Here is a 24,213-nt window from a genome sequence, read left to right as displayed (position 1 = left end):
CTGTGCTGCTCCTACCTCACCACAGCACCCTACGGTGCCCACATGCTCATAAGTTGGGGCTTGTTGAGCCCTTCCTCTCTCCCCAGTACTTTCCCAGTAAATCCAGATGTGGAAGTCAGATGTAGGCTGCAGGCAGTGCTGTCAAAGACTGCATTTGTGCTGATCTCTAAGATCTTGCCCTAATGAGATTACTCTTTAAGCAGCCCCTAAGCAGATGAGCATTGCAAGCTGTGTGTTTTCACTTGAGCAGTAGCCCTTAATGCATGAACCACACTTACCTAGGCTTCCAGGGGGTACATACTTAATGGACAAACTCATCACTCCTCGATGATCCACACCATTAACAGCAGAAAGGCTCTGAAATGGAAAGAGTTATGACTGACTAAATGGAGGATTGTGGAAACACAGCAAGGCAAACAGCTTTTGACTTCAGTGGAGGAGCACAAATGGACAAACTCTGATTTTCCATGGCTGGAGCAGCCCACTCTTAGGGCAGGTCATTTCTCTGTGGGTTTGTTCTCAAACTCAGTCTTCTCAGAAGCAAAAGCCTGAGGATTCAGAGTACAAGGCTGCCCTTCCAGATATGTCCAGCTGGATATAATTAAGCATCTTTGTTCTGAAAGATAAATGTCCTCTATTTGCTTAAAAGGGACCTCATGTCAGACCTGTGAATCCAGAAGCAAGCAGGAAGCTGTACAGGCTTTACAAACAGTGGCACATGAATATTTACCTCTCAAAGCACATCACCTGCTTCACCTAGTACTCTGCTGATTTTAAGACTTTAAGATTCTGCTTTTTTTTTAGTCTTCATGTGAGTGGAGAGAATGGCAAAGTCATGTCAAAGTTGCAGTGATTAGTGTCAGGTTGCATTTATGAAAGTGTTCCTGCAGACCAGTCACCAAAACAGACCCGAGAAGGGCACTGTTCTGAGCACTGAACTGCACTAAGGTGTCCAGGGCTTGCTCCCTGAGTTCATGTGGTTCTGCTCCACCCAAAGACCTCAGAGGAGTCAGGAAGGACTACTGCCAGCCTCAAGGCTTCAGGGCTGGGCCAGAAAGCAGGGCTGCAGCTGAGACACTTACCCGGGGCTTCAGCGGGTACCAGTTGAGTTTCCTGTTGCTCCAGTCCCAGCTGGCCAAGTCTATTTCAATCTCTCCCAAAAAACTGTTACGTCCCAATGGATCATTGTGCCAAACAGAGAGATTTAATTTTTGGATCAGCAATACCATTTTCTCTATTTTATACTAGAGGAAGAAAGAGAAGTCAGGTTGCTCAAATTTTTCTTCTGTTTCTTTCACAAACAGAAATAAACTACTCAAGAGCTTGAATAAGCTCAGAGACACTCAAATCCACCCCACACATGCACTACCAATGGAATGGCTTCAGTCTGAACATCTCTTTTGTTGTCCTGTAGCAATACTACTGCCCTGACAAAGCTTTTCTGCTGAGCACAGGGAAACCTGGCATTCCATTCATCACAGGGAAAAACCAATATTCTTTCAAGAATTATTAACACAGGCCTGGCCATTGTTAAATAATCCTCTATGCTTTGATGAGTATGATCACATAATGCAGACCTTTCTCACCAGTCCTGTGCCTTGTGACTGCATGCCAGGGAAGGGGGAGGACAAACAGTCCTTGCTCTGACTGCAGGACCCTATTGCATCCAAAAATCTGTGTGGTTTTGGGTGCCACACAGATGGGTGCAGAGGAACCTTTAACATCCCAGGCCTCTCAAACCCCAGGGAAGAGCAATGCAGGCTGTCAGGAGGCAGGCAAACAATCTGGCCAAGAAGGCAGGATCTTTCCAGACCTGCCTGACAGAGGTGCCTACTGCCACAGAGGTTTTCAGAGTGTGTGCTTATTCTTACCCGTAACACCTCATTGTAAATGGGGTTCACTGTTCTCTTCTTCACTGATGTTTTCCTCTTACCCATCCTAGCTTTGTCTGGGAGCAGGTAAGTTTTAACATACCTAGAAAACAAACTCCAGTTGGATATTGCCCCACATTGCCAAGCTCTCAAGGAAGGAAGGAAGGAAGGAAGGAAGGAAGGAAGGAAGGAAGGAAGGAAGGATTACATGTAAAGAAAATTAAAGCCCTCCAGAAGACAGAACTCAGGAATGTAGAAGCCACAAGGCACTAAAACCTCACTCACGGGTCAGATCTGCCTTTCTTCTCATCCACGACAGCCAAGTCCTTGCACTGGGACACGTGGACCTGGAACTCCCTGTTCTTCTCATCATAGTCTAGAGCAAATTCCACGGTTCCTTGGGCATCCACACTCCCAAAATCGCCACTGTAGACACTGAGCACACTGCCACTCACCTGCCAGGGGGAAGAGCAAGGTCAAGGCCACTGAAACAGACACAGTCTGACTCGTTCTGGACAAAGATGAGAGTCTGAGAAATGCATTCCCAGAGAAAAACTCTGGGCTTCTGCCCTTGTGCAGTGCGGTGCTCTTGACACACAGAGGGTTCACAGCTGTGGCTGCTCTCAAGCAAACCAGGGCTGGGGAATCCCTATAATGGTCTCACAAGGATGTGCTATCCTAGACCAGAACTTAGAAGCAATGAATGCTCAAGAAATACAGAAGTTTTTTCACTCCTAAATCCCAAAACTTTGGGAAATGGACTCAGATGTTCCTGGGGGGACCACACATGTCTCTCCCCTATGCTTACAGAACAAATAACTGATATCCTGACCCAATCTCATCTCTAAGAAAGAAAGATATTGAGAGAACTTGAACTATATTATAAAAACTTGTTATTTTAGGTAGATATAGTCACACAATTGTCAATCCATTTACAAAACAGGCTAATTAGAACCCTATCAGACTAGAAATGTAGGAAGAACTATTCCTATCTTGTTGCTTAATCACAATGTGCATGGTGCAGCACAAAACAGATACAGCACTGTTCTAAAGAGCCACTGCCCACCAGAGACAGCCTGTGCTTGCTCCAAAGGCACAGGAACATGAGGTTTCTCTAGATACAAATCTGGAACTAGGCACCCAGGAGTTATTTGCTTTCCCAGAAAAAAACTGCAATTTCCCCAGACAACTTGGGCTTGTTTTTTCAGGTCTTTGTCTTTCACTGATAGAAAGTCACAAAGCACAAACAAAGCTCAGCTACAGAAAGCTGAGATAATTTTCTCTTGCACCAATCACTCATGATTCCTGACAGGATATCATAAAAGCTAATGCTGTTTACAAAGCAAATCATTAACCCTCTTGGCACTTCTCTGTGGTACCGTCATGAACATTTATCAAAAAACCTTCCTAGTAATTAACCCAATTCTTCTCTGTGTTTCCCGGCTTACTTTGGTTCTGAATTTTATTATAACCTCCAAAAACCTGCTGAACATCTCCAGTCAGTCCTTGGAGCTGCATTTACCATCCCATCAGGATACTCACCCCAGCAGAGAATCCTGAATGAGATTTTCAAGAACACTTGCATGACCTGGACTCATTTTCAGTTCCCAGATGCTCCAAATTAGGAGAAGAACTCATGTGCCCCAAAGTATTTAATATAGTCAGCTACATTCATGACCTCTCCCTACCAGCTTTTCTTCACATATGTTCTGTAAATCTTAAATATACTCCTTGGAGAAATCTATAACAGTAACACAGCAAATCCAAGCACTTTTAAGCAGCTCCCTCCCCAAATACTGTCTCTAAGGAGTCTTTTAAAAACACTCAACTGAACACATTCAGCTTTTTTCAGCTTTCCTTAGAAGGTGAAGCTCCAAAACATGCTTTTGCTGTCCAACTCCGAATTCCCTTTTACCTGCTGATAAAGATGAGCTTGCAGAGGGTACCCATCTGCATTCCTGAAACACAAACATGTCCCTTAACAGCTGTGTGCCTCATTTTCCCACCTAGAAGCCCCCTCCCCACCTTCTGCACCAGCAGGACTCAGAGCATCCACACCTGGCAGCGGGGGCTGTCGCTTGCGGGGAATTTGGCCAGCCATGACTCAGTGGGTGTCTATTTTGAGGTGGCACCTGAGCAAGTAATTCATCACCCCGTTCCTTTAACAATGTAGAAACCAACAGGCTGCTCTGGAGGCCACACCAGCAGCAGCAGCCTAAATGCAGTGTCACTGCAGCGGGCTGAGCAGCTCTGGCCAGGAGCCGGAACCCACCGAGGAGACAGAGGCCACGTCAGAACCTACTGAGGAGACACAGGCCACGTCAGAACCTACCAAGGACACAGAGGCCACGTCAGAACCTACCGAGGAGACAGAGGTCACGTCAGAACCTACGGAGGAGACAGAGGCCACGCCAGAACGTACTGAGGAGACAGAGGCCATGGCAGAACCTACCAAGGAGACAGAGGCCATGTCAGAACCTACAGAGGAGACAGAGGCCATGTCAGAACCTACCGAGGAGACAGAGGCCACGTCAGAACCTACCGAGCACACAGAGGCCATGCCACAACCTACCGAGGAGACAGAGGCCACCTCAGAACCTACCGAGGAGACAGAGGCTATGCCAGAACCTACCGAGCAGATAGAGGCCATGTCAGAACTTACCAAGGACACACAGGCCATGCCAGAACCTACCAAGGAGACACAGGCCACGTCAGAACCTACTGAGGAGACAGAGACCATGCCACAACCTACCGAGGAGATAGAGGCCACCTCAGAACCTACCGAGGAGACAGAGGCCATGTCGGACGAGTGGCTGCCAGTGCTGGGTGCCTTCTTGTGCCTGCTCAGCTGGACGCTGATTTCCGAGGCCGTGTCTGATTCCGTCTGCTTAGAAAAGGAGAAGCAGCTTTAAGCTGTGCCGAAGGAGCACTTTGCAGCACCGGAGAGAAAAAGGAATTGCTCAGCAGAGTGCCATTAGCAGAGATGAGGTTAGGAGAGCGGAGGAGAGTGCAGGGAGCCTCCCCAGGGCATCCCTGAACGTCATCATTCACTGCCTCCAAACACGGCTGCATGCCCCGCCTGGGCTCCAGGAAAGGCAACAACAGCGTGGCTTGAAACACAGGGCAACATCCTCCAGGATGGAACTGCTGCCCTGGGCTGCTGGGGGTGTTTTTCTTAAGGCATTCTTGCTCTAAAGCAAGTACTGTTGGTCTCCAGGAGAAACATCATCATGACACCCACTGCCATTCAGGGGATGCTGTGAATATTATTTCAGCCATTTCTGGCATCAACCCACCTCAGACAACAGGAGAGGAGAGGATCTGCTCAGTTCTTTGACTCTTTCAGGTTCAAGAAATTGATGTGGTATCAAATGAGGTTTATTGTATGCTGCAGATACAAAAAAAGGCATCAAGATAGCTCATCAGAATCAGGAAATTATAAGTCACACTTGTATTAAATGGCACAAGGAAGGAGGAAAAGCTTGTGGAAGGCACTGGAGTACTACCTACTTGCTCTGTCTCTGTCACCTGTCATTGAAGTTGATCCTCCCCAAGACAAAAACTGCTAATTAACATCATGGAGCTATTTTCAGTCCTTTTTCATTCACTGCGTGGGAGTGTGGAACTCCCTCTAGTGGCTCATCTAATTCCCTCATCGGCACAAGGACGAGGATGTTGCCTGCTTTATGCTGACTGAACTTACACTAAACCAACCCAAATCGGCCTCCTTGTCAAATAAACCAATCATGTTCGCATTTTTATCTCAGAGAACACTGCCCTGTAGAAAAGAGCACTAAAATACCCACAATTTCACCACTGCATACACCTCTCAAATACTCTGCTAAACACAAAGATGGACAACAGCCAGGTTATCTAAAAGAAAAAAGTTAGAAAGTTTCCTATCAATAGAAAGATGGTTACTGTACTGCTTAAATGTCTAACCAAAACTTAGTTTTTGTATCTTTACCTTCTTCCAATAACTCTCTTGAAGATTACTTTCTCCATTCCAGAAGAATTTGTTTTGGAAACATAAATGTACATGAACATGCATGTTCATATACACACACTTGTTTGGCATTTTAGTTATGATGATACATTCTTTGGTGCTCAGAATGCCCAAGAGATTCTTGACTTACCATTCATTTGATATTTACTATTTTTATTTCCAACCTTGTATAAATAATAGTATACACAGATTATTTGCTAAACTGCAAACACGAAACTGTAACTGTTACAGGAGGGTTTCCAAGGATGAGCTTTGGTGCTCTAGATAAGGGGAAGCTGAAATCCTGGTTGTCTTGGTGGAGACCATGTCCCTGGACAGCAATGTGGGGCCTGGAGCTCTGAGCCACCTTGCCCAGTGACATGCCAGGCACCCTGAGATGGGGCAGTGCCCGGCATGAGGTGCCCCAGGGCTGTGCAGTGGGACCTGCCAGCAAGCTGCCTCCCTCCCATAACCAGCCTTGACTTAAACTGGCTCAATCAAAGCCTCTCAGTGGCTTTACCTTTACTTTTCCTTGGCCATTGCCTTCCCATGCTCCTCATTTTAGTCCTGGCAGCCTTGGCCTCACCACTTCCCTTTGAGGCAAGCTCTTAGCTGTCTTTTTGGGCTTGCCAGCTTTCACCCTCTGGGGATTGTCATTGGCTTTCTTGGGCACAGAGGCTGCTGCTGCCTTCCCTCAGGTGCTCTCCATGGCTGCAGCTTTCTTGGGCTCCTTCAGGCAGGCTGCTGCTTCCTTGGTTGCCTTCTCCTCAGCTTCTCTGGGTTTCTCAGGAAGAGACTGTCACCATAAAACATGTCCCAGCTGGGGACATCAGTGCAGCCACGGGCTCTGCTCTGGGTGAGGGAGAGGCCTCATGAGCAGGAGTCACAGCTGGCCCCAGGTCTGGCACCTCAGATCAATCCACAGGCTGCCAGCAGATCCCACAGCCCTCGTGCAGGAACAGGAGAGGTGAGCACAAGCTTCTTGCCAACCCTTTGAAGCCCTTGTGTTTTTGCTGAAGTAACAAACCATCAATCTAGCTGTAATTTCCTGGCTCTGAATTTAATTTTAGGCAGTATAAACTCTCTAATTTGATGATGAAACAATATGTCATTTTCCTAGCCTGGTACATGCACAGAAGTATGGTGATGGAAAACTGGCATAATATATTACCTTCAGCAAATGTAAACCAAAAAGAAGAAAGAAAGATGTTACTCACTCTCTGTGGTTGTGTAAATGTTCACCATGCTCTTTGCAAGATTAATGCTATTTGCTCGGGCCAGTGCCTGAGCAGCAGGAGAATGATCCCCATCTTCCTCTGGAATACACAAAAAGCCAAATCAACACAGTGAATAAATAAACACAAATGGGCAGTTCATCAACAAGCCCATGTGTGTGTGTGTGCCTCCCCTGGTCCCTCTGCCCAGAGCACACTGCAGCCACACTGCACAGGCTGCTTCCTAATCATCCAGGTGCTCTGATGTCCCCCCTGAGAAAACCTCTTCACACTGTGTCAGGAAATGTAAATACTGGATTTACCCAGTCCCCAAGACAGACCAACTCTCGTGAAGAGCTTTCAGAGAAACAGAGCCACCTGCTAATATCATCCTAGAATAAATTAATGAAAAAGCCCTGAGAAATACCAGAATGATCTAATGTATAAATGGTTGGACTTAACAATCTTAGATGCCTTTCATAACCCAAAATATTCCATAAAGAAAATATTTACAATGGCCTGAAGTGCAACTCAGGATTTTCAAAGGAATGTTATATGAGGTAGGAAATAAGCCAAGAAATGACACAATGAAAAAATAAAAATCAGATGAGTCTGTGGAAAACCCTCTCAAATAGGTCTTATCCAGATACATGAGGACAGAAAATGTGGAAGAAGAAGGGAAGATGCTCTCTCTTTGTAGGTCTTTACTTGGAAGAGAGCAGAGCTGCAGGTGATCAGAGCCCAAATGTAAAGTGAGTTGCAAATAACAATGTTTTCTCATAGCAATAGTCACTACAAGAGCCCATCAATTCCACAGGAAGAGGCTGCTAAAATGGTGATGCTATTGACACCATCATGGTTGAGAACATGGTATCAGAACCCAGAAAGATCAGACTCCTTGTTCAATCCACTTTGCTTAAAGTTTAATATTAAAGTTCACTTGTGCATTCCAAAAAGACACAAAATGTCATTTAGGCACTGAAAGCCAGTGGCTATATCAAGGTACTCTAAGAGCCAGTGTATTTATTAAACACTTTGCTTCACATTTTATTTCTTCTATTTGTGTTAGACTTATCTCTACTACTACAAAGAATTCTTCCAGTCCCACATTTGAAGAAAATACAATCTTGCCAGTGAAATAAAGTGAGTTCCTGTGGTGTGCTGGAGGCAGTGGAGGGCTGTCCCAAGGTGAGGTGCTTGCAGGTAAGGCACAGGGGCTGGGAGTGGGGAGGAAAGCAAGGGAACATGGCACTAGGCTACACAAGACTTGTTTCCAGAGCTGTTTGCAGAACACATTCTACACAAGCTAACTCTGCACAAATTGCAATATAGGACAAATGGGCAGATGAAGAAAATGTGCACAATGCAGAAGGGTTAGGGAAGAAAACCAGCTTAGGGATGGCTCTCACAGGGTGCAGTCACAGCCCTCAGTACCTGAGTAAACAGCTGAGTCTGTTCCCTGAACAGCTTCTCTCTCTCCAGATGGTTCACCAGGTGTTGGCTGGTCTGAAGACTTGCACATTTTTTCCTCAGGTAGCTCTCCATTTATTTCCGTGTTGTCTTGCGTGCCCAAATCAGATCTTTCCTGTTTCTCACCATCACTTTCACCATCTGAGGGCACAGGCTCAATCAGTATCTGCACCGTGCTGGCCGGGGACCTCGCTGTGGGCTTGCGCTCTTCTGCCACGACCAGCTCCTCCACGGGTGTCCCTGTCAGCGTGCTGCCACACACATCCTCGGTGGGCGACTCCAGCTGGATGGAAGGCGCTCGCACAGGCAGTCTGGATTTCTTGGGGCAGTGCTGCACCACCTTCTCTTCCTCTGGCATCAGCACCTTCCCATTGCTTTCACTCAGCAAGTTATTTCTTGTAACCAGGCCCCCTTTGCTCTTGGCACACGTGGATCTGGGAGTGACAGAAGCTGAGGCCTTCCTTGCAGGAGTGGCGTAGCTTGGCTCTTCCTCGCTGGAAGACAACGTTATTGTCCTTTTGTGGGGGGTCCGTGTTTTGGTGAAGGCACCAGGTTTCTCTTCAGCATCCTGGCCTCGCCCAGCCTGCAGGGAGAGCGAGCGGCACAGCTTGAGCTGCCCGGCGTCTGCCGCCGGGCTCCCCCCTGCCGCCACGTCTGCTCCCTTCTCCCAAAACTTCTTCAGGTTCCTGAAGTGCTCACGGTCCAGGCCGATCTCCTCCTCCTTGTTACTCATGGATGAGATCGTGTAGTTCGCTCCCTGCCTGCCAGCCCGGCTGCTCTCCCCTGCTGTGGGCAGTGCTCTGGGGCCTGCCAGTGACTCCTCCTTTGCCAGGCTGTTTTCTGCTGGCCCCGTGTCATTCACAGCCTGCTCACATCTGGGGAAGGTTCTGCTCGGTTTCTTCTTAACTGGTATTTTGCTGGGAGGATAAGTTTCTTCGGGTGGAGTTTTTGGCCCCTCTGTGGTGCCAGTGGCCCCATCAGCAGCTTCTCCTCCAGCTGCAGTGCTGGGCTGAGGCACAGCATCCTCTGAAGGCTTGGTGGGCAGTGGAGATACTCCATGATCTACAACAACAACAAAGGCTGAGAGCCTGTCCCACTGCATCACATCCAATCTCCCCAGAAGGTCTGGGCTGCAATTTCTCAATGAGAAGACAGGGGGAATTTTCAGAAATCATTAATATATTCCTAGTTCTTTTCCATATTCAGACTCTAGAAAGCTCCCTTCCATCTGAAGAAGGGCCTGAGAACCCCAGTTATCAATATATTCCTAGTTCTTTTCCATATTCAGACTCTAGAAAGCTCCCATCTGAAGAAGGCCCTGAAAACCCCAGTCCTCCCTGCAACAGGGCACACAAAAAATCCACTGAGCTCTAAACTGTTGCTGCAAGTTGTGGATTTGTTTGTAGGTTCCCTTTCAATTCGACAGCTTCCCTGCTGGCTATTTGCTATGTTCCAAAACTACATTATACAGTAAAGAGAGGGTAAGTCCTCTTGTGGATTAAAGAGCTGAGAGCCAAGCACTCAGTTCAATGTGTACTGAGAGCCTGGAGAAGTTTCATCAGATTGCTTTCTGCCTTGGTCCCTGCTGCCCTGCCTGTAATTCACAGTGTTGGCAGCCCATTCTTATATGCCAAGGTACTCTTTGTTATTTATTTGTACACACATTGAAAAGCATCTTGTCTCTTGGTGTTTGATGCTGAGTAACAAAAGCACCAATAGCTCACTGAACAAAAGACTTACCTTTTCCAGACAAATGAAAGCTGTTTGTGGCAGTCACAAATGGACTTGTTCCAGTGTCACTCTCTGAGGAAGAGACATCATGTATGCTGGATCTCTGAACAGAAAACAAATCTTTTCAGTGTATAAAATACCGGCAAGACTGGAAAAAAAATATTTTATTTGAGCAGAGACACCAGGGCAGGCAGCCTGTGGAGCCCCTGTCAGTAGGGATAGATTTTGTGAAGCTCCAAGAAGTAACAGAAGTGCAGAGGCTGTGCCTGTACTACCTTGTACGACGCAGACAACTGGACAGGAAGTCTTGGCTTTGGTTTTGGCAAAATTTTCTGCTCTGTGGTTTCAAGAGTAGGTGTACTGGATCTGTGGGAGAGGAGAAAAGGCTGAACAAGGAGGTCTGTGGTAATGATGTGCCTGTTTGGGTTCTCAGGCAGTCTTCAACATCACCTCAGTTCTGCTCAGATGCAGAACTTGCTCAAGAAAAACAATGTGTGTCAACTACTAGATTTATTCAGACTTTCCCCTACTGGGAAGTGCCAGAAGAGCCCAAGGGCCATACAGAAGGGAGAGACATTCTATGCTACGGCCCAGGAAGGAACAGGCCACACCTTGCTTAAGACTGAATGAGAAAAACAAAGCTAGCTTTTCAGGATTTAACCAACCCCTGCAAAAAAAACCACTGGGTGTTGTGCCAGCAAAGCAGGAGTACCCAGAGCCTGTTGCCTCTGGGTCCTTCATTAAACAACACCCACGAATCAGCTGCAAGAGGTTTCCAAGTGTTGTCAAGGCCCATATTTAATATTTAACTGGAGCAACTGCCACCTGTGGAGAATGATTCCTCATTCTGCTGACAAAAAAAAAAAGGCAAATAAGATGGGAACAACAATACATGAATAGGTGAGTATTTTAAATGCTTCTCCATAGTCCATGGATATTGAGTGAGGTCACTGACTTGCTCATTGGAGTGCTTTTAATAGATGTTTTTGCTCAGTCAGCACAATGTGAAATCCTACCAAGCCTTGATGGAGAGTGCTGAGCACTGGACACAGAGGTTGGCACCAGCAGGAAATGAGCAGTTTCCTCAAACTGTTGATTTTGTTAGTGTTGCTCCATAGCAAAAATTAAACAAATAAAACCATAATTACTTTGAAAAACTAACCAGCACATCCTGACATTAGAGACAGCTTCCATTTTACTGATCCCTTATCAAATCATGCAGGAAAAGACCTTTGTGGGATAAGCACATTAGCACTTGATTATTAGGGGTGGACTGATATTCTGACAATTCCTAGGAGAAGGACTTAAAAAATATCGTATAGACCATATTACTTATAGAGTCTTGGAAACTCAGAGACCAGGGTTTAATGGGTAGCATTCAATTTTCATTAGAAGTAAGAGCAGCAGCCTGAGCACTGCACATGCAGCAGTGTTACCTTCCCTCTCCTGCACCAGCAATGTCCTCAGGAAAGGCAGGGCTTGGGGCAGCTTTGCTTTCCAGACTCGTCTGGATGTGCTTGTTGGCCTCATCTGAAATGTAACAGAGACAACTGAGAAATGACATTTCATTAAACTTGTCGTGTTTGCTGTGTTTTGTTTGGGGTAAGAAAATGCTTTGCCCAATGAAAAAGAGTCCCAATACAATCCCTGGAGGTTTAAGAGGAGAGGGTTTGCAGGGGAGGGTTTCTGCCTGCTCTCCCCAAGGATGGGGAGGTCCCAGGGCAGCAAAGGCATTTCCAGACCCCACAGGTCCAAGAGGACAAAGCTGCCCAATGCCCAACTCGTGCCAGGAGCTGTCACATCACTGGAAACCTCCACAGGACACTGCCATTGACTGTCAATAAAGTTAATCTGTTCCAGGATTTAAATTCAGCCATTTCCTGTTTTGACTCAAGTCATCCGATCTTGGCAAACAAAGGAGGAGGCCAATACAGTTAATGAGGAGATCCCTGTTATTGTTACTGGCACAAGGCCCAGCTACATCTTGTGAGCTCCCAAAGACCCCAGATTAAAAACAACAGAGGATAGTAACTTATAGAGCAGACTGCAGGGTAAAATGCTGCATTAGATATTTTGTTAGCAAATGGGTTTTCTTGCTACTGCAAAACCAATTGGATTAAACTCTTAAACAGTGAATAAAAAGTAAGTCTAGTCTGGTCAACAAGATCTGCACATATTTATTCATGCAGCCAGGTCTATTTTAAAGAGAAAATCTACCTGTTACAAGAACTGCCAAACCATTTTAGGATATATTTCATTAAACAATACAATAGAAAAAGAAGTTCAGAGGATTCAGAAGTAATATTGAACAGTATAGCCTTGCTTATTATCTGGTTGGAAAACCTCCTGAGGCTTCCTCAGGCCTCCTTCTCTCCCCTCTGGTGAGAAGGCTCAAGACTCAACACTGCCTGGTGGTGCCATCCAGCACTGTCAGCCTGCAAGTCACAGGAATATCCAAAGAGTCACTCCCCGTTGCCTGTGCACTCCTATGGAGAAAAATGCTGCATTCCCAATCCTCCTGCCCTCCCAGCACCTGGCCTGAGGTGCAGGAGCAGAGCAGGCACTGCTCAGAGCTGTGTGCACTAGGGCTGCATGTCTGGCACACAGGGGGGCACCTGGGTGGCCCCGTGGTTTCCACAGCAGTGGGAATTCAGGGAACTACTCCTGCTGAAAAACAAGAGCCTGGTTGTGTAGGAATGAGCCAGTTTTAGAGAGCATGTTTCTGACAGAGGGACTGTTCTGCCTATGATGTGCACAAGGCACCACTGAACATTGTTTTAGGAGAGAGAACCTGAGGCATGGTTGGTGGCACGTGCTGGCCATGGCACGTGGGCACAGGAAGGCACACTGAGGAGATTTATTGGTACAGTGAGCCACATCCTCCTCTTCTGCCTCAGACCTAGGGGAGGGAGGTGCCAGCAGGTAGCTGTGCTGGAAGTAAAGGACCCAAACACAGAGCTCCCACATTTTCCCTTTGCCTGTCATGGTTGAAAAGACCTTGACAACCAAAGACTGCATTCATTTCTCATCCCGCTTGCCAAGGCTCTGTGTTGTACTTGCTCTTCACTGACATTTCCCCCCCAGACAGAGCTCCTCATTCCTGGCTGGCAGAGGCAGCAGGAAGCCTTCACTTCCACCCATCCAAATCCCTGCCCTAAAAATGGCTCTGTCACTGACACAGCTATGCCTGGCTCCTATCACCACAAACAGTTCAGTACATTACACTCCATCAAGACAAGCAATATGCCTTTGCTAACTTTAGGATGAGACAATGTAAGAAGCAAATTCCAACAGAAATCAGGAGTGGCCTGACCAGTTTAACTTGCCCATATATGCATTTTTATACATGTGTATAAAATAGACAGGCACTCCTGCTCTAACACTTTTATTCATTTCCTACCACTCTAAAACAAAGACTCTTAGTGCCTGGGACATTGATAAGTACCTGTGCAGCAGGGCTCTCTTGCCACAGCAGGTGGATAAAATGGTCTCTCTCTAGGTGATTTTTAGCCCTCAAGTATTGCACATAAGCACAAGAAGAAGTTATCATCAAATTCATCCATCTGTGCTGCTCTGCAGGCTGTCATTTAAATACAGGGTAGCTATATGTTTTATAGATTTGTATTACTGCCTATGACTAATGTTTTCTACTGCAATCCATACCAGCTGTGAAAACCCTTAGGGATCCCCACAGCCCTCCCCTCTGAAGGCTAAAACTCTCCTCCAGAAAAAAACACTGGGGATTTTCCTTTGCAAGCACAAATTTCCACCCCTCCTGGGCTCACTTACCTTGCACAGAGAATGCCAGAAATTATCTCTGTGGGGCTTTTCCATGAAGGAATTTTTTTTCATTTCACTCCCTAACACAGATTTAGCTCTAAAGACTTAAATCAGGAGTTATGAACACAGATTTGACTAAATGAACATGCACTCCTTCATCACCTTGAAAGCCAGCAGAGGTGAATGACTGATCTTTCCAGGGGAAGGATAAAAGATGTCAATATGGCAAGCAAAGGCCCTTATCTCATCTAAGGTGAATATATTAGCTGCAGAATCTTGATGCACAACCAGTGATGTAAAATGGCAGTGGAAAAAGTAACAGGAAGGAATAAAGTCACATGTTATTCCTGTGCTTTACCAAAATAGGTCTGAGAATACAAATAGAGGAAAAAGGGAAGAAAAAATGTTGAAAAAGGAATAAAGGCTAAATCTAGACATAACTATTAGAGTAATTTAATAACATTTGCTTCTTCCTTCTTAAAACAGCATTAGTCAAGCAATGAACGTGCAATGACTCTTGCATAATTCTGCTGCTTTAATAAGGAGATTATTCTATATACGACCTGAGACACCATCTGATACGTGCACACCAGCCCTAAAAGTCAAATCTAAAACCAACAGTACTTCAAATTCTGCTTTCCTGAAGAGGGCAGAAAGCTAAGGGTGCAAGGCAAAGGGCAGACAATCCTATCCACTGCAGGCTGCTGGCTGGGCTGTAGAGCATCTGCCTGCCCTGGGTGCTGGCAGAGAAGCTGCTGAAGCTCTGCCCCTTCATGCCAAGAGGGTGCAAGCACAAATGCACATCCTCAAAAAGGAGAGCATGCTCTGCAGAAAAGCCAGGCACTTCTGCCAAGATGGAAAAGGTTTTATATATTTTAGCGTTCTAGAGATATGGTAAAATAGTAAATTTAATGACATCATGAATTCATAACACCAAGGATAAAAGCAACTTCATATGAAATATGATGAGCCAGTTCTGCATGAGAGGCTCCAATGAATCTGTGCTAAATTATGAGAGCTGTCAGGGGTAGGTAAAGTGCAAAAAGAAAATGAGGCTTTCAGTCAAGTCCCTGGTCAGCATTTAGCTTTCAGAATGTGTCTAATAACATGGAGCAAGGAGTACCCTAAATCCAGGCAATTCTGCTACAGACACATCCTGGCCAAGGAGTTTCACCAAACAAAAGAGTGATCTATACTGCTGCTCCCCTGGCAGGAAGGGGAAGCTGGGCCCAGGGATGGTGGCTGAACTGAACTGCTGGAGATGACATCTGAGTCCTGGACAGATGCCCCTCTGCCAGGGGCTACAGCCTTTACTGCAAAAGATCAGAGCCCAGCCATGGGGCCCTCGTCAGAGAAGCAGCAGGCTCTGCCTGGAGCTGCCTGTAAGGGCCAAGGCTTCCCCAGGCCAGCAGCAGCCAGTAATTAAATAACTCCCCAGCCATGGGGGAATCTGTGACTGCCCAGCCTGACAAACCATCAGGAGCCTGTGTGACACTGGCTGCTGGCCTGTCCTCATGTTGAGGACGATGTGAATCATCCCCAGCTCTGCTTTGCACAGATGTTCAGCACAAGGTTCCAGCTCCAGGCCGGTTACATTTGGACTCTAAGCACAGTCCTGCTTGTTTCACACAGGGCTGATCTCTTGCCCTGAGCTGACAAATCTGCTGTGATCTGTTTTACACAGCACCATGGAAGTTTATCTGCACATCAAACAGCACATCTGCTTCCAATCAGCACACGTGGCATACAGCCTGGGCACACACTGGGCCCTTTCTACTTAGAAAACCACATTTTGCCTTGGAATCATTTCCATGTAAGAAGTGATGCATGGACCCTCTCAAGTGGGCAAACACATGCCAAGAGGAGAGAGGCACCCTCTCCCTGTGCAGAAATGTGACCATCTCACCACTCCAGAGGCCTGTGAGAGCAGCTCGTGTCAGACTACTTCAGGACTGGGGCAGGGGATGTGTTTGACCCACACATGTCAGCTTGATGCCAAAAACTGTCCTACATCATCCCCTTCTCTTTTTAGTTCTGTGGTAAGAAATTACACCAATGGCCTCTAGCAAACAGAAATTTTGGGAAAAAGAAAAAAGAAGCTGAAGTGAGGAAAAGGCATTCACTGCACATGGCTTTTGCCTTGGTCCTCGGCCACACTGTAATTTTTTCTTTGAGCCCTGATTTTGATGACAAGGGATGTTTTTCTGGTACTGAAGACATAGATGAGAATCCCCTTATCACAACGCAGGGACTGGTTCTCAACAGACTGCCAGTACAGGGAGACTCTCACCGTGGACCAATTTTTTCTGGTCCATCAATTTGTTTTATTGAGATGTGCACTAACATACTTACTTTCTAGTTTGCCCTTTTTCCTTCTAATTGATGCTCGAAGTAGATCCGGCCCTGCCAAGTCCTCCTGGAAGCGCTTTGCCTTCACTTCTGAAAACCATTCACCTGTCACAAACTTCTTCTTCTTTTCATCTGTGATGGAACCTTGTATCCTCCTGAAAGGCAGGGCAAGCATTACACACCAAACACATCTTCCCCTGAGCTACGTTTGCAATATGTCCACGGGTTCACCTGTCTGACACTATGAAGGATCCACAGATTATTCTCCGCAATCCCTAGAGCCAAACCAGCATTAAAAGAGCAGCTGTTTTACTCTTTATCTGGAATGGTAACAGCACCTTGTAAACACAGGCTTTCACCTCTTCCAGATTTCACAAATCCAAATCATTCACCTGTCAAGGAGATTTGTCCACTTGCTTGGCTGCCCTGAGGGTTAAGAAAGGGGTGGGACTGTTTGTCTGTCTTCCACTTCTCCATTTTATTTGTTTATTAATCTATTTATGGCAAAACCTTCTGGATCAAATTTGCTGCAAACCACAGAAACAAATAATGATATTTAGGGAAGCAACCTGTCCCTGCAGCATTCTCCCTGGACACTGCTCCTCTCCGTGCTCCCCCTGCCATGCCAGTTTTGGCACCTGCATGGTTAGCTCTCCCTCCTAAGCATGGCTTCTCCTGCTGTTCCTCTCTTGGGCACACCCCGGGCTGGTTTTTGGCACCTAAACCTGTCAGTGCTCTGTACTCTAATCCTCCTCACCATGGCTTGCTGAATTATCTGCCTTGCAGCTGGCACAGCTCAGCACAGTTCAGGGTTTCTGTGGAACCTGGGAGGCCAGAGGAAGCTTTCTTCTCAGCAGGAAAAGGGGGCAAACCCCCAGATAACCCTGGAGCCTTGAAGGGTCCCGTTTGGCTGCCTAAAGGCCAGGAGGGAGCAGGGATAACTGGGCTCAAGCCTCTGCAGGCCATCCTGGGGACTCAACAGAAGTTTCCCATCTCGACCAGGGCTGCACTGCCTCCATGGGGGTCTCAAGGTGCTGGGCCAGAGGAAATAATTATTTTAATATTGCTGACAGCAAATCAAGGAAATGCCATTTACTTCATTTTGCCCAGCAGGCAGGTTGTGTTGAAACCAAACATGTTTTATTGCAGGAAACCAAACTGACAGCAAGGGGCTCTGGGGCTCTAATTCACTTCACTCCCAAATCAAAGCCTCCTGTGCAACAGCTTTCAAAGAGAAGTGAAACAAAACCAAAATAATCCAAACACTCTTTTTACCAAACATCCATTTCAGAGGGAAAATCTACTCAATTTCAGAAACAAACAAACAAACAAACCAAAATAAACAAAAACAAGCCTTTTTGGTTTTTTTTCAACTCAGAGGAGAGGTAAGAAGAGCATGCACACACACCCCAAGTCCAGGCTTTGGCTTCCAGTTGTTTCCCCAGCTCCCACCTCCAAGCAGAGGCCAGGGCACACAGCTCCCAGGAGCCTGCAGCAAAGCTTCTGCTCCCTCTTCAAGCCTTGAGCATCCTTTCTGTATGGGGCTTACTCTTTTTCTGGCTCAACAGCGAATCAAAGACTCATATCCTTAGCTGGGGTAAATGGCACAGTGCCACCCATACCCACTGAGTTACTAATTTCTTGCCATGGAGAATTTGGTGCCAGCTCCCTGAGCCTGGTGCACACTGTCAGCCCAGATGGTCTAATGGCTGGCATTTAAAAGCAAGAGCAGCAACAAACAATCCTGATCAACCAGACCTGAGCTCCAGGATGGCCAGTGGCAGAGGAGCTGAACTGAGCCAGAATCCCTGGCTCTGGAACAGCTCCCTGCAAACCTCTGGCAGATCATGCAGCCTCTAATCACCCCTCTCTGTATGACAGATGGTGCACACACACACCTCAAAAAGCAAGGGGGCAACATAAATCAGAGAAGGGGATGTAAAATCTCATTTTGTAAAATCTCATTTTAAAACACACTATGGCCTTTCTGTGCTACCAGGTGAGTAAAACAAGGTAGCAGCTACTCCCCTGCTCAGACCTCTGCCACCAAGAAATCAGCATCTTCCGTCACCTCAGGGAAGGGGTGACTGCCCTTGGCATCTCTGAGGGCTGATGATTAACTCAAAAGGAGAGTCCCCTCCTGCAAGGAGAGGACAGCTGCAACAGAAGGATGGCTGAGAAAGACAAGGCACAATGAAAAGATCTATCAGGATCTGAGCAAAAGGGACAGCACTGCTGCAACCTGCACCTCTCCTTGTTCACACACACACACGTGCTCCTCTCTGAAAGAAATGAAAAAGTCTTCCCCAAGGGAAGCTCACATCCTGCTGTCACACACTGTCTCACCTGATGCGATCCCCATCCCTCTTCTTCAGCTCTGCATCTCTCTGCAGAACCTTCATCAGCTTTTCATACTCCTCCTCGGTCAGGAAGCTCAAGTCCAACATCTTCCCTACTGTCTTCTTCAGCTCCTCAAGGGCTCAAGCAGAGACAGAGCAGGCAGTAATGCAGCCCAGGCTGCCGCAGGGCCATGGGCAGCCCCTCAGAGCCACCCTGGTGCTGAGCGAGACGCGCTGCAGAGAAAGGAGTCACCACAGCATGGCTTGGGTGGAACTCACCCTAGCACCTGGACGTGCACTTCCAGGCTCTTGGCTGGCACAGCCTCTGCACTGCATGCCTTCCCCTGCCAGGAAAATTCTCTCAGCACAATTGGGCTCCTTCGCTTTTCCTCAGGCAGGGTTGCAGCGATCCGGACGCCAGCGTCAGTCACAGAGGGAAGCAGGGGAAGCAGCAAGCTCCTGCCTCAACAGGCACCAAAGCTCTTCTCACCAACAGCAACCCCAGCACCTCTGGCATGCGCTCTCCTCGACAGGGAAATCTGCTCTGTGGAGTTCAAGCATCCCTGCAAAGAAACAGCACCGAGATGACTTTGAGATAAGCGTGACATATGGGAAGCGAATGTGTGCATTGGGGGTTTTTATTTGTTCTCCAGCACAAGTTCCAAAACAAGCTGTCCTACTTTCTTCCCCATCCTAGAGCTCCTCACGTGGCATTAACCTAACCAAGATGATGTTTTATTTTAGCCATTTCCTACTAACAAATAAACAGTTGACTCAGCATGCCACAAACAAAATATGTATATAAATTACCAAGTTGCTTGCTTGCTTTTTACCTCCATTCTTCTTATCCTCACTTCTTTATGCCCTAAATGAGACCAAGGATAAGCAGCCAACCTTTGTAAAGCAATTGGAAGATGACAGAACAGCAACCTGCAAGTATTTCTGCTGCATGTTATGCTATGAAATACCAGGGGTTGCTCATTTTCTAGTATGTGTGCCCTTTGCTTTATGCTGCACTGGTATTTGCTATTCAAACACTACTGGTGCAGATCACTTTGTGTTTCAAAAGACAGCAAAATGGCCAGAGGCTGCAGGGCATGGAGGAAAGGTAAAACAAGCACTGCCTTGCCACTTTATTCCTTTTCCTCTCTCCTGGCCAACTTGAGGACAGTAAGGCCCACCTTTGAGGGAGGAAAAGTTCTGCTCCTGTCCATGTAGGCAGTTTCTACCTCACTCAGTTTTTCTACTGTTTGCAAACCTTTCAAGTGTTTGTGGGTTTCATGATACTTTGCTATTTCTTCAAAAGCCAGAGCCTTGGGAGTCAGATCATTAAAAATCAATAAATCTCATCTTTCATGGAAAACGTGATCTGAAGGTCATCAAGCCTACTCCCTAACCTCAAAGCTTGTATCACCCTTAGTCTCTAATCTGTGCCTTTGAGGATACCAACCTCAGCCCTTTCAGGCCACCTATTTCAGTGTTTTGCTGTCAGCAAGAAACTTCTTCCTATTGCCTACCCCAGATCTCCCTGATAGGTGTCAGCCCATCCTAGGTGACACAGGAATTATCCCTCTGCAGCCATCCTCACTGGGACTGACACCTCAGCCTCCGTGTTAACCAACCACAGCTCCTTCAGATCCCTCAAAGCTGTGTTTTCATAATGTTTGTCACTTCTCTGGACTGTCTGCATGGGGCATCTCTTTCATCAAGGGACCCATCCAAAGGTGAGCACCAGTGCTTCAGCTGAACTTTGCTGATCATTTGACATCCTTTCATGGACTCACCTTATTTTACAGATGATAAACTCACAAATGTTTGTGCTTTTTGTACTGGTGTAACAATATATGAAAAGAAAGAACAGGCATCTGACCATAATGTTTACAAATAAATACTACAGAACACTGCACGAAAAAGCTAATAAAAGGAATGGCATTGACTGGAAAACTCTTTTCTTTTTTTTTCTTTTTTTTTTTTTTTGGTAAAAAATTGCTGCAGGAAACAACATTTCCTATTTCTTTATGGCAAGAATGGCTGTGCTTGTCACACTACAATATAGCCTTTATCATGTGAGAAACTATCCACACTACTCTAAATAGTTTAAACAGAAACAATAATAAAAAAACCCTGGTGAATCTTTACTGTTTAAACCTACATTTCATCCAGCTTAGCATGGCTCTTCCACACTTAGTTCCATCTACTTTTCTCTGGCTGTCAGGCACAATCCTACTTCCACAAAGACATTCACAGAATTTTCTGGGACAGATTTTATTTTTGAAAAGGTATCTAGGGACATATCACAGTATTTGCTTCTGAAGAACTTTTATTTATTTTTAACAAACCCCATGATATGTGGGCTGAAACTACTTCAGAAAATATTTTCAGAGAAGACTCATATTTATTCATCAGTATGGCAGTCAATTAAAAATAAAGGCTACATCTTGGGAAAAAGGCTACTTCTTTGTAAAGAGCCTTTTGTTTCCTTTCCCATGAAAATGTTTTCTCTCACAGAAATCGCTACATTAGAAGGAAAAGGTTAACAGAAACCAAGAGCCAACTCCTTTTGTTTTATATAGTTAAAAATCAAACCACTTGATGCACCCGCTGTGGGAAAGTGAGCTACTCCAGAAGACCGCTCCATTGGAGCTGGAGGTTTTGCTGGAAGTGTCAGGAGCTGCAAAGCTGTTGACCCAGACCTGCAGGAACTAACAAGCCTGGGAAGTGATCTCCATGTGCAGCATGGCCACGGGGCTGTCCCTGCCCCACTGAGCCTGGGCAGCCTCTGCTGGGCGCCCCATGCGTGTCCTGGGCAGCGCAGAGCCTTGAAAGGAGAAGCCCTCCGTGAACACTCAGGTGCAGAGCATTAAGGGAGAGAGTGCTAATTGCTCACCTGGGTCTACACGTGCAGTAGATGAAGGATAAGAATGAGCTGGCAGGTACAGAACGTTATCAGGCAGGCACAGAGCTCAGTGCCAACCACTGCCCCATCCCTGAGGCAGGCTCACACTCCTGCTGCAGCACCACACAGCCTGGGTTTGCTCTCTTAGATTGCACATCATCCTCTCCCCTAACAAGGCCTTGCTAATGGACATTTTGGACACCACAGGGGTGATGTAGTACAAGCACCTAAGTCAGCAGGAAAGCAGAGGACGCGTGGGTCCCACACAGATAAAAACAATTTCTGTGAGTCCTGCCCAGCCCTGGCCTTGCCATCTCTGCAAACAGCTGGGAAGGAAAACACAAAAGCCTTGCAGCTCTGCAGGGCAATGACAGGAGTCATTGCACAGTGCTGGGGCAGATTGTACCCCAGACTGAGACTTCTTCAGTGCAAGCTCACTGATGTAAGCTGGCTGGGGACAAACTGTGACAAGCACAAAGACAGTTGTACTCTCCTTCCCTCTCACCAGTGGGAGACCCCTCCTAGTGACCCCTCCTCACTCTCTGGTGACAGAAGCAAAATGGAGAATCATAAAAAAGTGAATTGTTTGTGTCAGATAGGCAACTTCTGCCCAAGGCCTATGGCCCACCATGCAGAACAAATCTGGGCTGCCCTCAGGTTCTGCACCACCACGACACCCCAGCACAGAGGGTCCTGACATTTCACAGCAAAGCAGATGGGTAAAATTGCCATGGCTACAGGAAAGACCACAGATGTGAGCAGAGAAGCACGCTGGATCTGCAAAGGACCCTTGCTCTTCTGACTGCTTTTCTGGGGAAGAGAACATCACAAAGATCAACTCACATGCCCAGACCTGTTGACAAATGCTGGGTGTGGAGGGGGTGTGGAGACAAGCAGCAGCAGGACCCATCATGTGGCATAACTGGCTGCATCTCCTACTGTGATAGTTTTTGATTTCTTGTGGCCACCTCCCCAAGAAGCAGCCAATGCTTCAGTCTCCAGAAATATCTGTGCTGGTGAATGACACTACTGTACAGCTCATCAAACACAGAGCCAGGCGTGGCTGGAGATGTGAGACCAGCCCTGGCATGTGTGCATTTCATCTCCCAACAGACTGTCAGTGCCCAATTCCCCACAGGGAAGGCCTCACAGCTGGACTGAAGGTCTCTGTAATGCACCAGCTGATCTTCAACACGGGCTAAGAGCTTACAGCCAGAGCCATCCTGTGCTCCAGCTTCTGTAAGGTACCAGGCAGGGATGCCTTGACAGGAGCACTGTCCCTGCATTTCACAGCTTTTCCAATTACTTTCTGAACTCACATTTATTTTAAGCATTTGCAATATCCTTCAATGCCCCACAGTCCCACAGCTTCACTACATTTTAAACACTGAAGTACTTGTCCTTGATTTGATTTGACCTGCCACTTGCTTGTTTCATTTTATATCCTCATGTATTTTTATTAGGAAATCCAGTAAGGATCACTCTGCAATCACCTGCTCCATGTTGCAGACCTGTGTCACAGCCATGGCTCCTCTTTACAGACAAAGGAAGTCTGTTGTTTGCTCATTCCAGGTGTTACTCAGGGAGCTTTGCTCATTCCTCACACCCTTCTCAGCCCCAGATCTAGTTTACCACACCACTGCTTAGCAGTGTTCAGGTGCAGAAAGGCTCTTTCCAAGAGCTGCAGCCCTGGGGACGTTCCCCTGTGGCCTGGTTTTGCAGTGGCAGGTGTAAGCCATGGCCAGCTGCAGCTCTGCAGCTGGGAGGGAGATGGCAATGCCAGCCCTCACACAGGGCACAGCAAATGGCTCTGCAAGCCCTCGGACAGAGGAGAGCTCTGACCACCTGCACAAAAGCTGAGAAGGTTACTAATAAAAGTAGTGGAGAAAGCTGTTGTTCCAGAATATGAGTTTTTTAAAGTAACTCTCTTTCAAATAGTTTGATCAGATAAAAATTAAAAGCTTGCTTGGCCTGGCAAGTCTGCAGGCCTTTCAGAAAGGCAGATGCTGAAGGGGCTGACACCTTCTTTGTGCTGTGTTTTCATTTTATTTCTGGGAGGTTTAACTGAGCTCAGAACTATGCTAATGCTGTGCATAACTAAAGCATGAACTGCTCAGATACAGGTATCCAGTACAGCTCAGTGCTCTAGCTGGCATCTACCTACAGACAAAAATTATTTGTAGGCCATCTGCAGGGCACTCCAATCTTGGTTCTGATTTCTCAGCATTCACCTTTCCTTCAAAATGCTGCACATCTTCCTTAGCACTGGGATGTGCACAGATTAATAATATACACCACAGGCCAAGCAGATTTCATTGACTAGACACTGAATGGCATGTAAAGGGAGAGGAGGAATTTAGGAGCTGTAGCCTGACAGACTGGTAGTCAAGACCCCATTCCATCACCTAGGTGAGCATAGGACCATCTAGACCCACCTCACCCTTTAGCCCTGGAGCTGCACAGAGGTCCATGTAATAAAGATACGAAAACCTCCTAACACAAAACATAACAAAACCAGAACAGATAATACTGATCTCACAAGACTATTCATAGCCCAATGAAAATAGCAGCTAGCTGA

At 46.7% G+C, this 24,213-nt stretch overlaps 1 protein-coding gene across 1 annotated transcript in view; it reads right to left on the bottom strand.

Annotated features, from left to right (window-relative positions):
* Positions 1-24,213, bottom strand: part of LOC121331887 (synaptotagmin-like protein 2) — a 36,293-nt gene that overhangs the window by 4,269 nt on the left and 7,811 nt on the right. The window contains exons 2-14 of the mRNA XM_041396700.1: positions 18,747-19,302; positions 16,404-16,555; positions 11,708-11,801; positions 10,547-10,637; positions 10,281-10,374; positions 8,505-9,602; positions 7,074-7,172; positions 5,168-5,259; positions 4,654-4,755; positions 2,157-2,326; positions 1,872-1,974; positions 1,083-1,244; positions 279-357 (exon numbers count right to left, since the gene is read on the bottom strand). Of these exons, the coding sequence (XP_041252634.1) occupies positions 279-357; positions 1,083-1,244; positions 1,872-1,974; positions 2,157-2,326; positions 4,654-4,755; positions 5,168-5,259; positions 7,074-7,172; positions 8,505-9,602; positions 10,281-10,374; positions 10,547-10,637; positions 11,708-11,801; positions 16,404-16,555; positions 18,747-18,847 (2,437 nt within the window). The 5' untranslated portion in view covers positions 18,848-19,302. The remainder of the gene's footprint in view (positions 1-278; positions 358-1,082; positions 1,245-1,871; positions 1,975-2,156; positions 2,327-4,653; positions 4,756-5,167; positions 5,260-7,073; positions 7,173-8,504; positions 9,603-10,280; positions 10,375-10,546; positions 10,638-11,707; positions 11,802-16,403; positions 16,556-18,746; positions 19,303-24,213) is intronic.

Source organism: Onychostruthus taczanowskii, unplaced genomic scaffold (assembly GCF_017590055.1).
Source record: "Onychostruthus taczanowskii isolate IOZ18803 unplaced genomic scaffold, ASM1759005v1 scaffold13, whole genome shotgun sequence".
NCBI lineage: Eukaryota > Metazoa > Chordata > Aves > Passeriformes > Passeridae > Onychostruthus > Onychostruthus taczanowskii.
The sequence above is the reverse complement of the archived record's forward strand: the minus strand, read 5'-3'. Positions and strand labels throughout refer to the sequence as shown.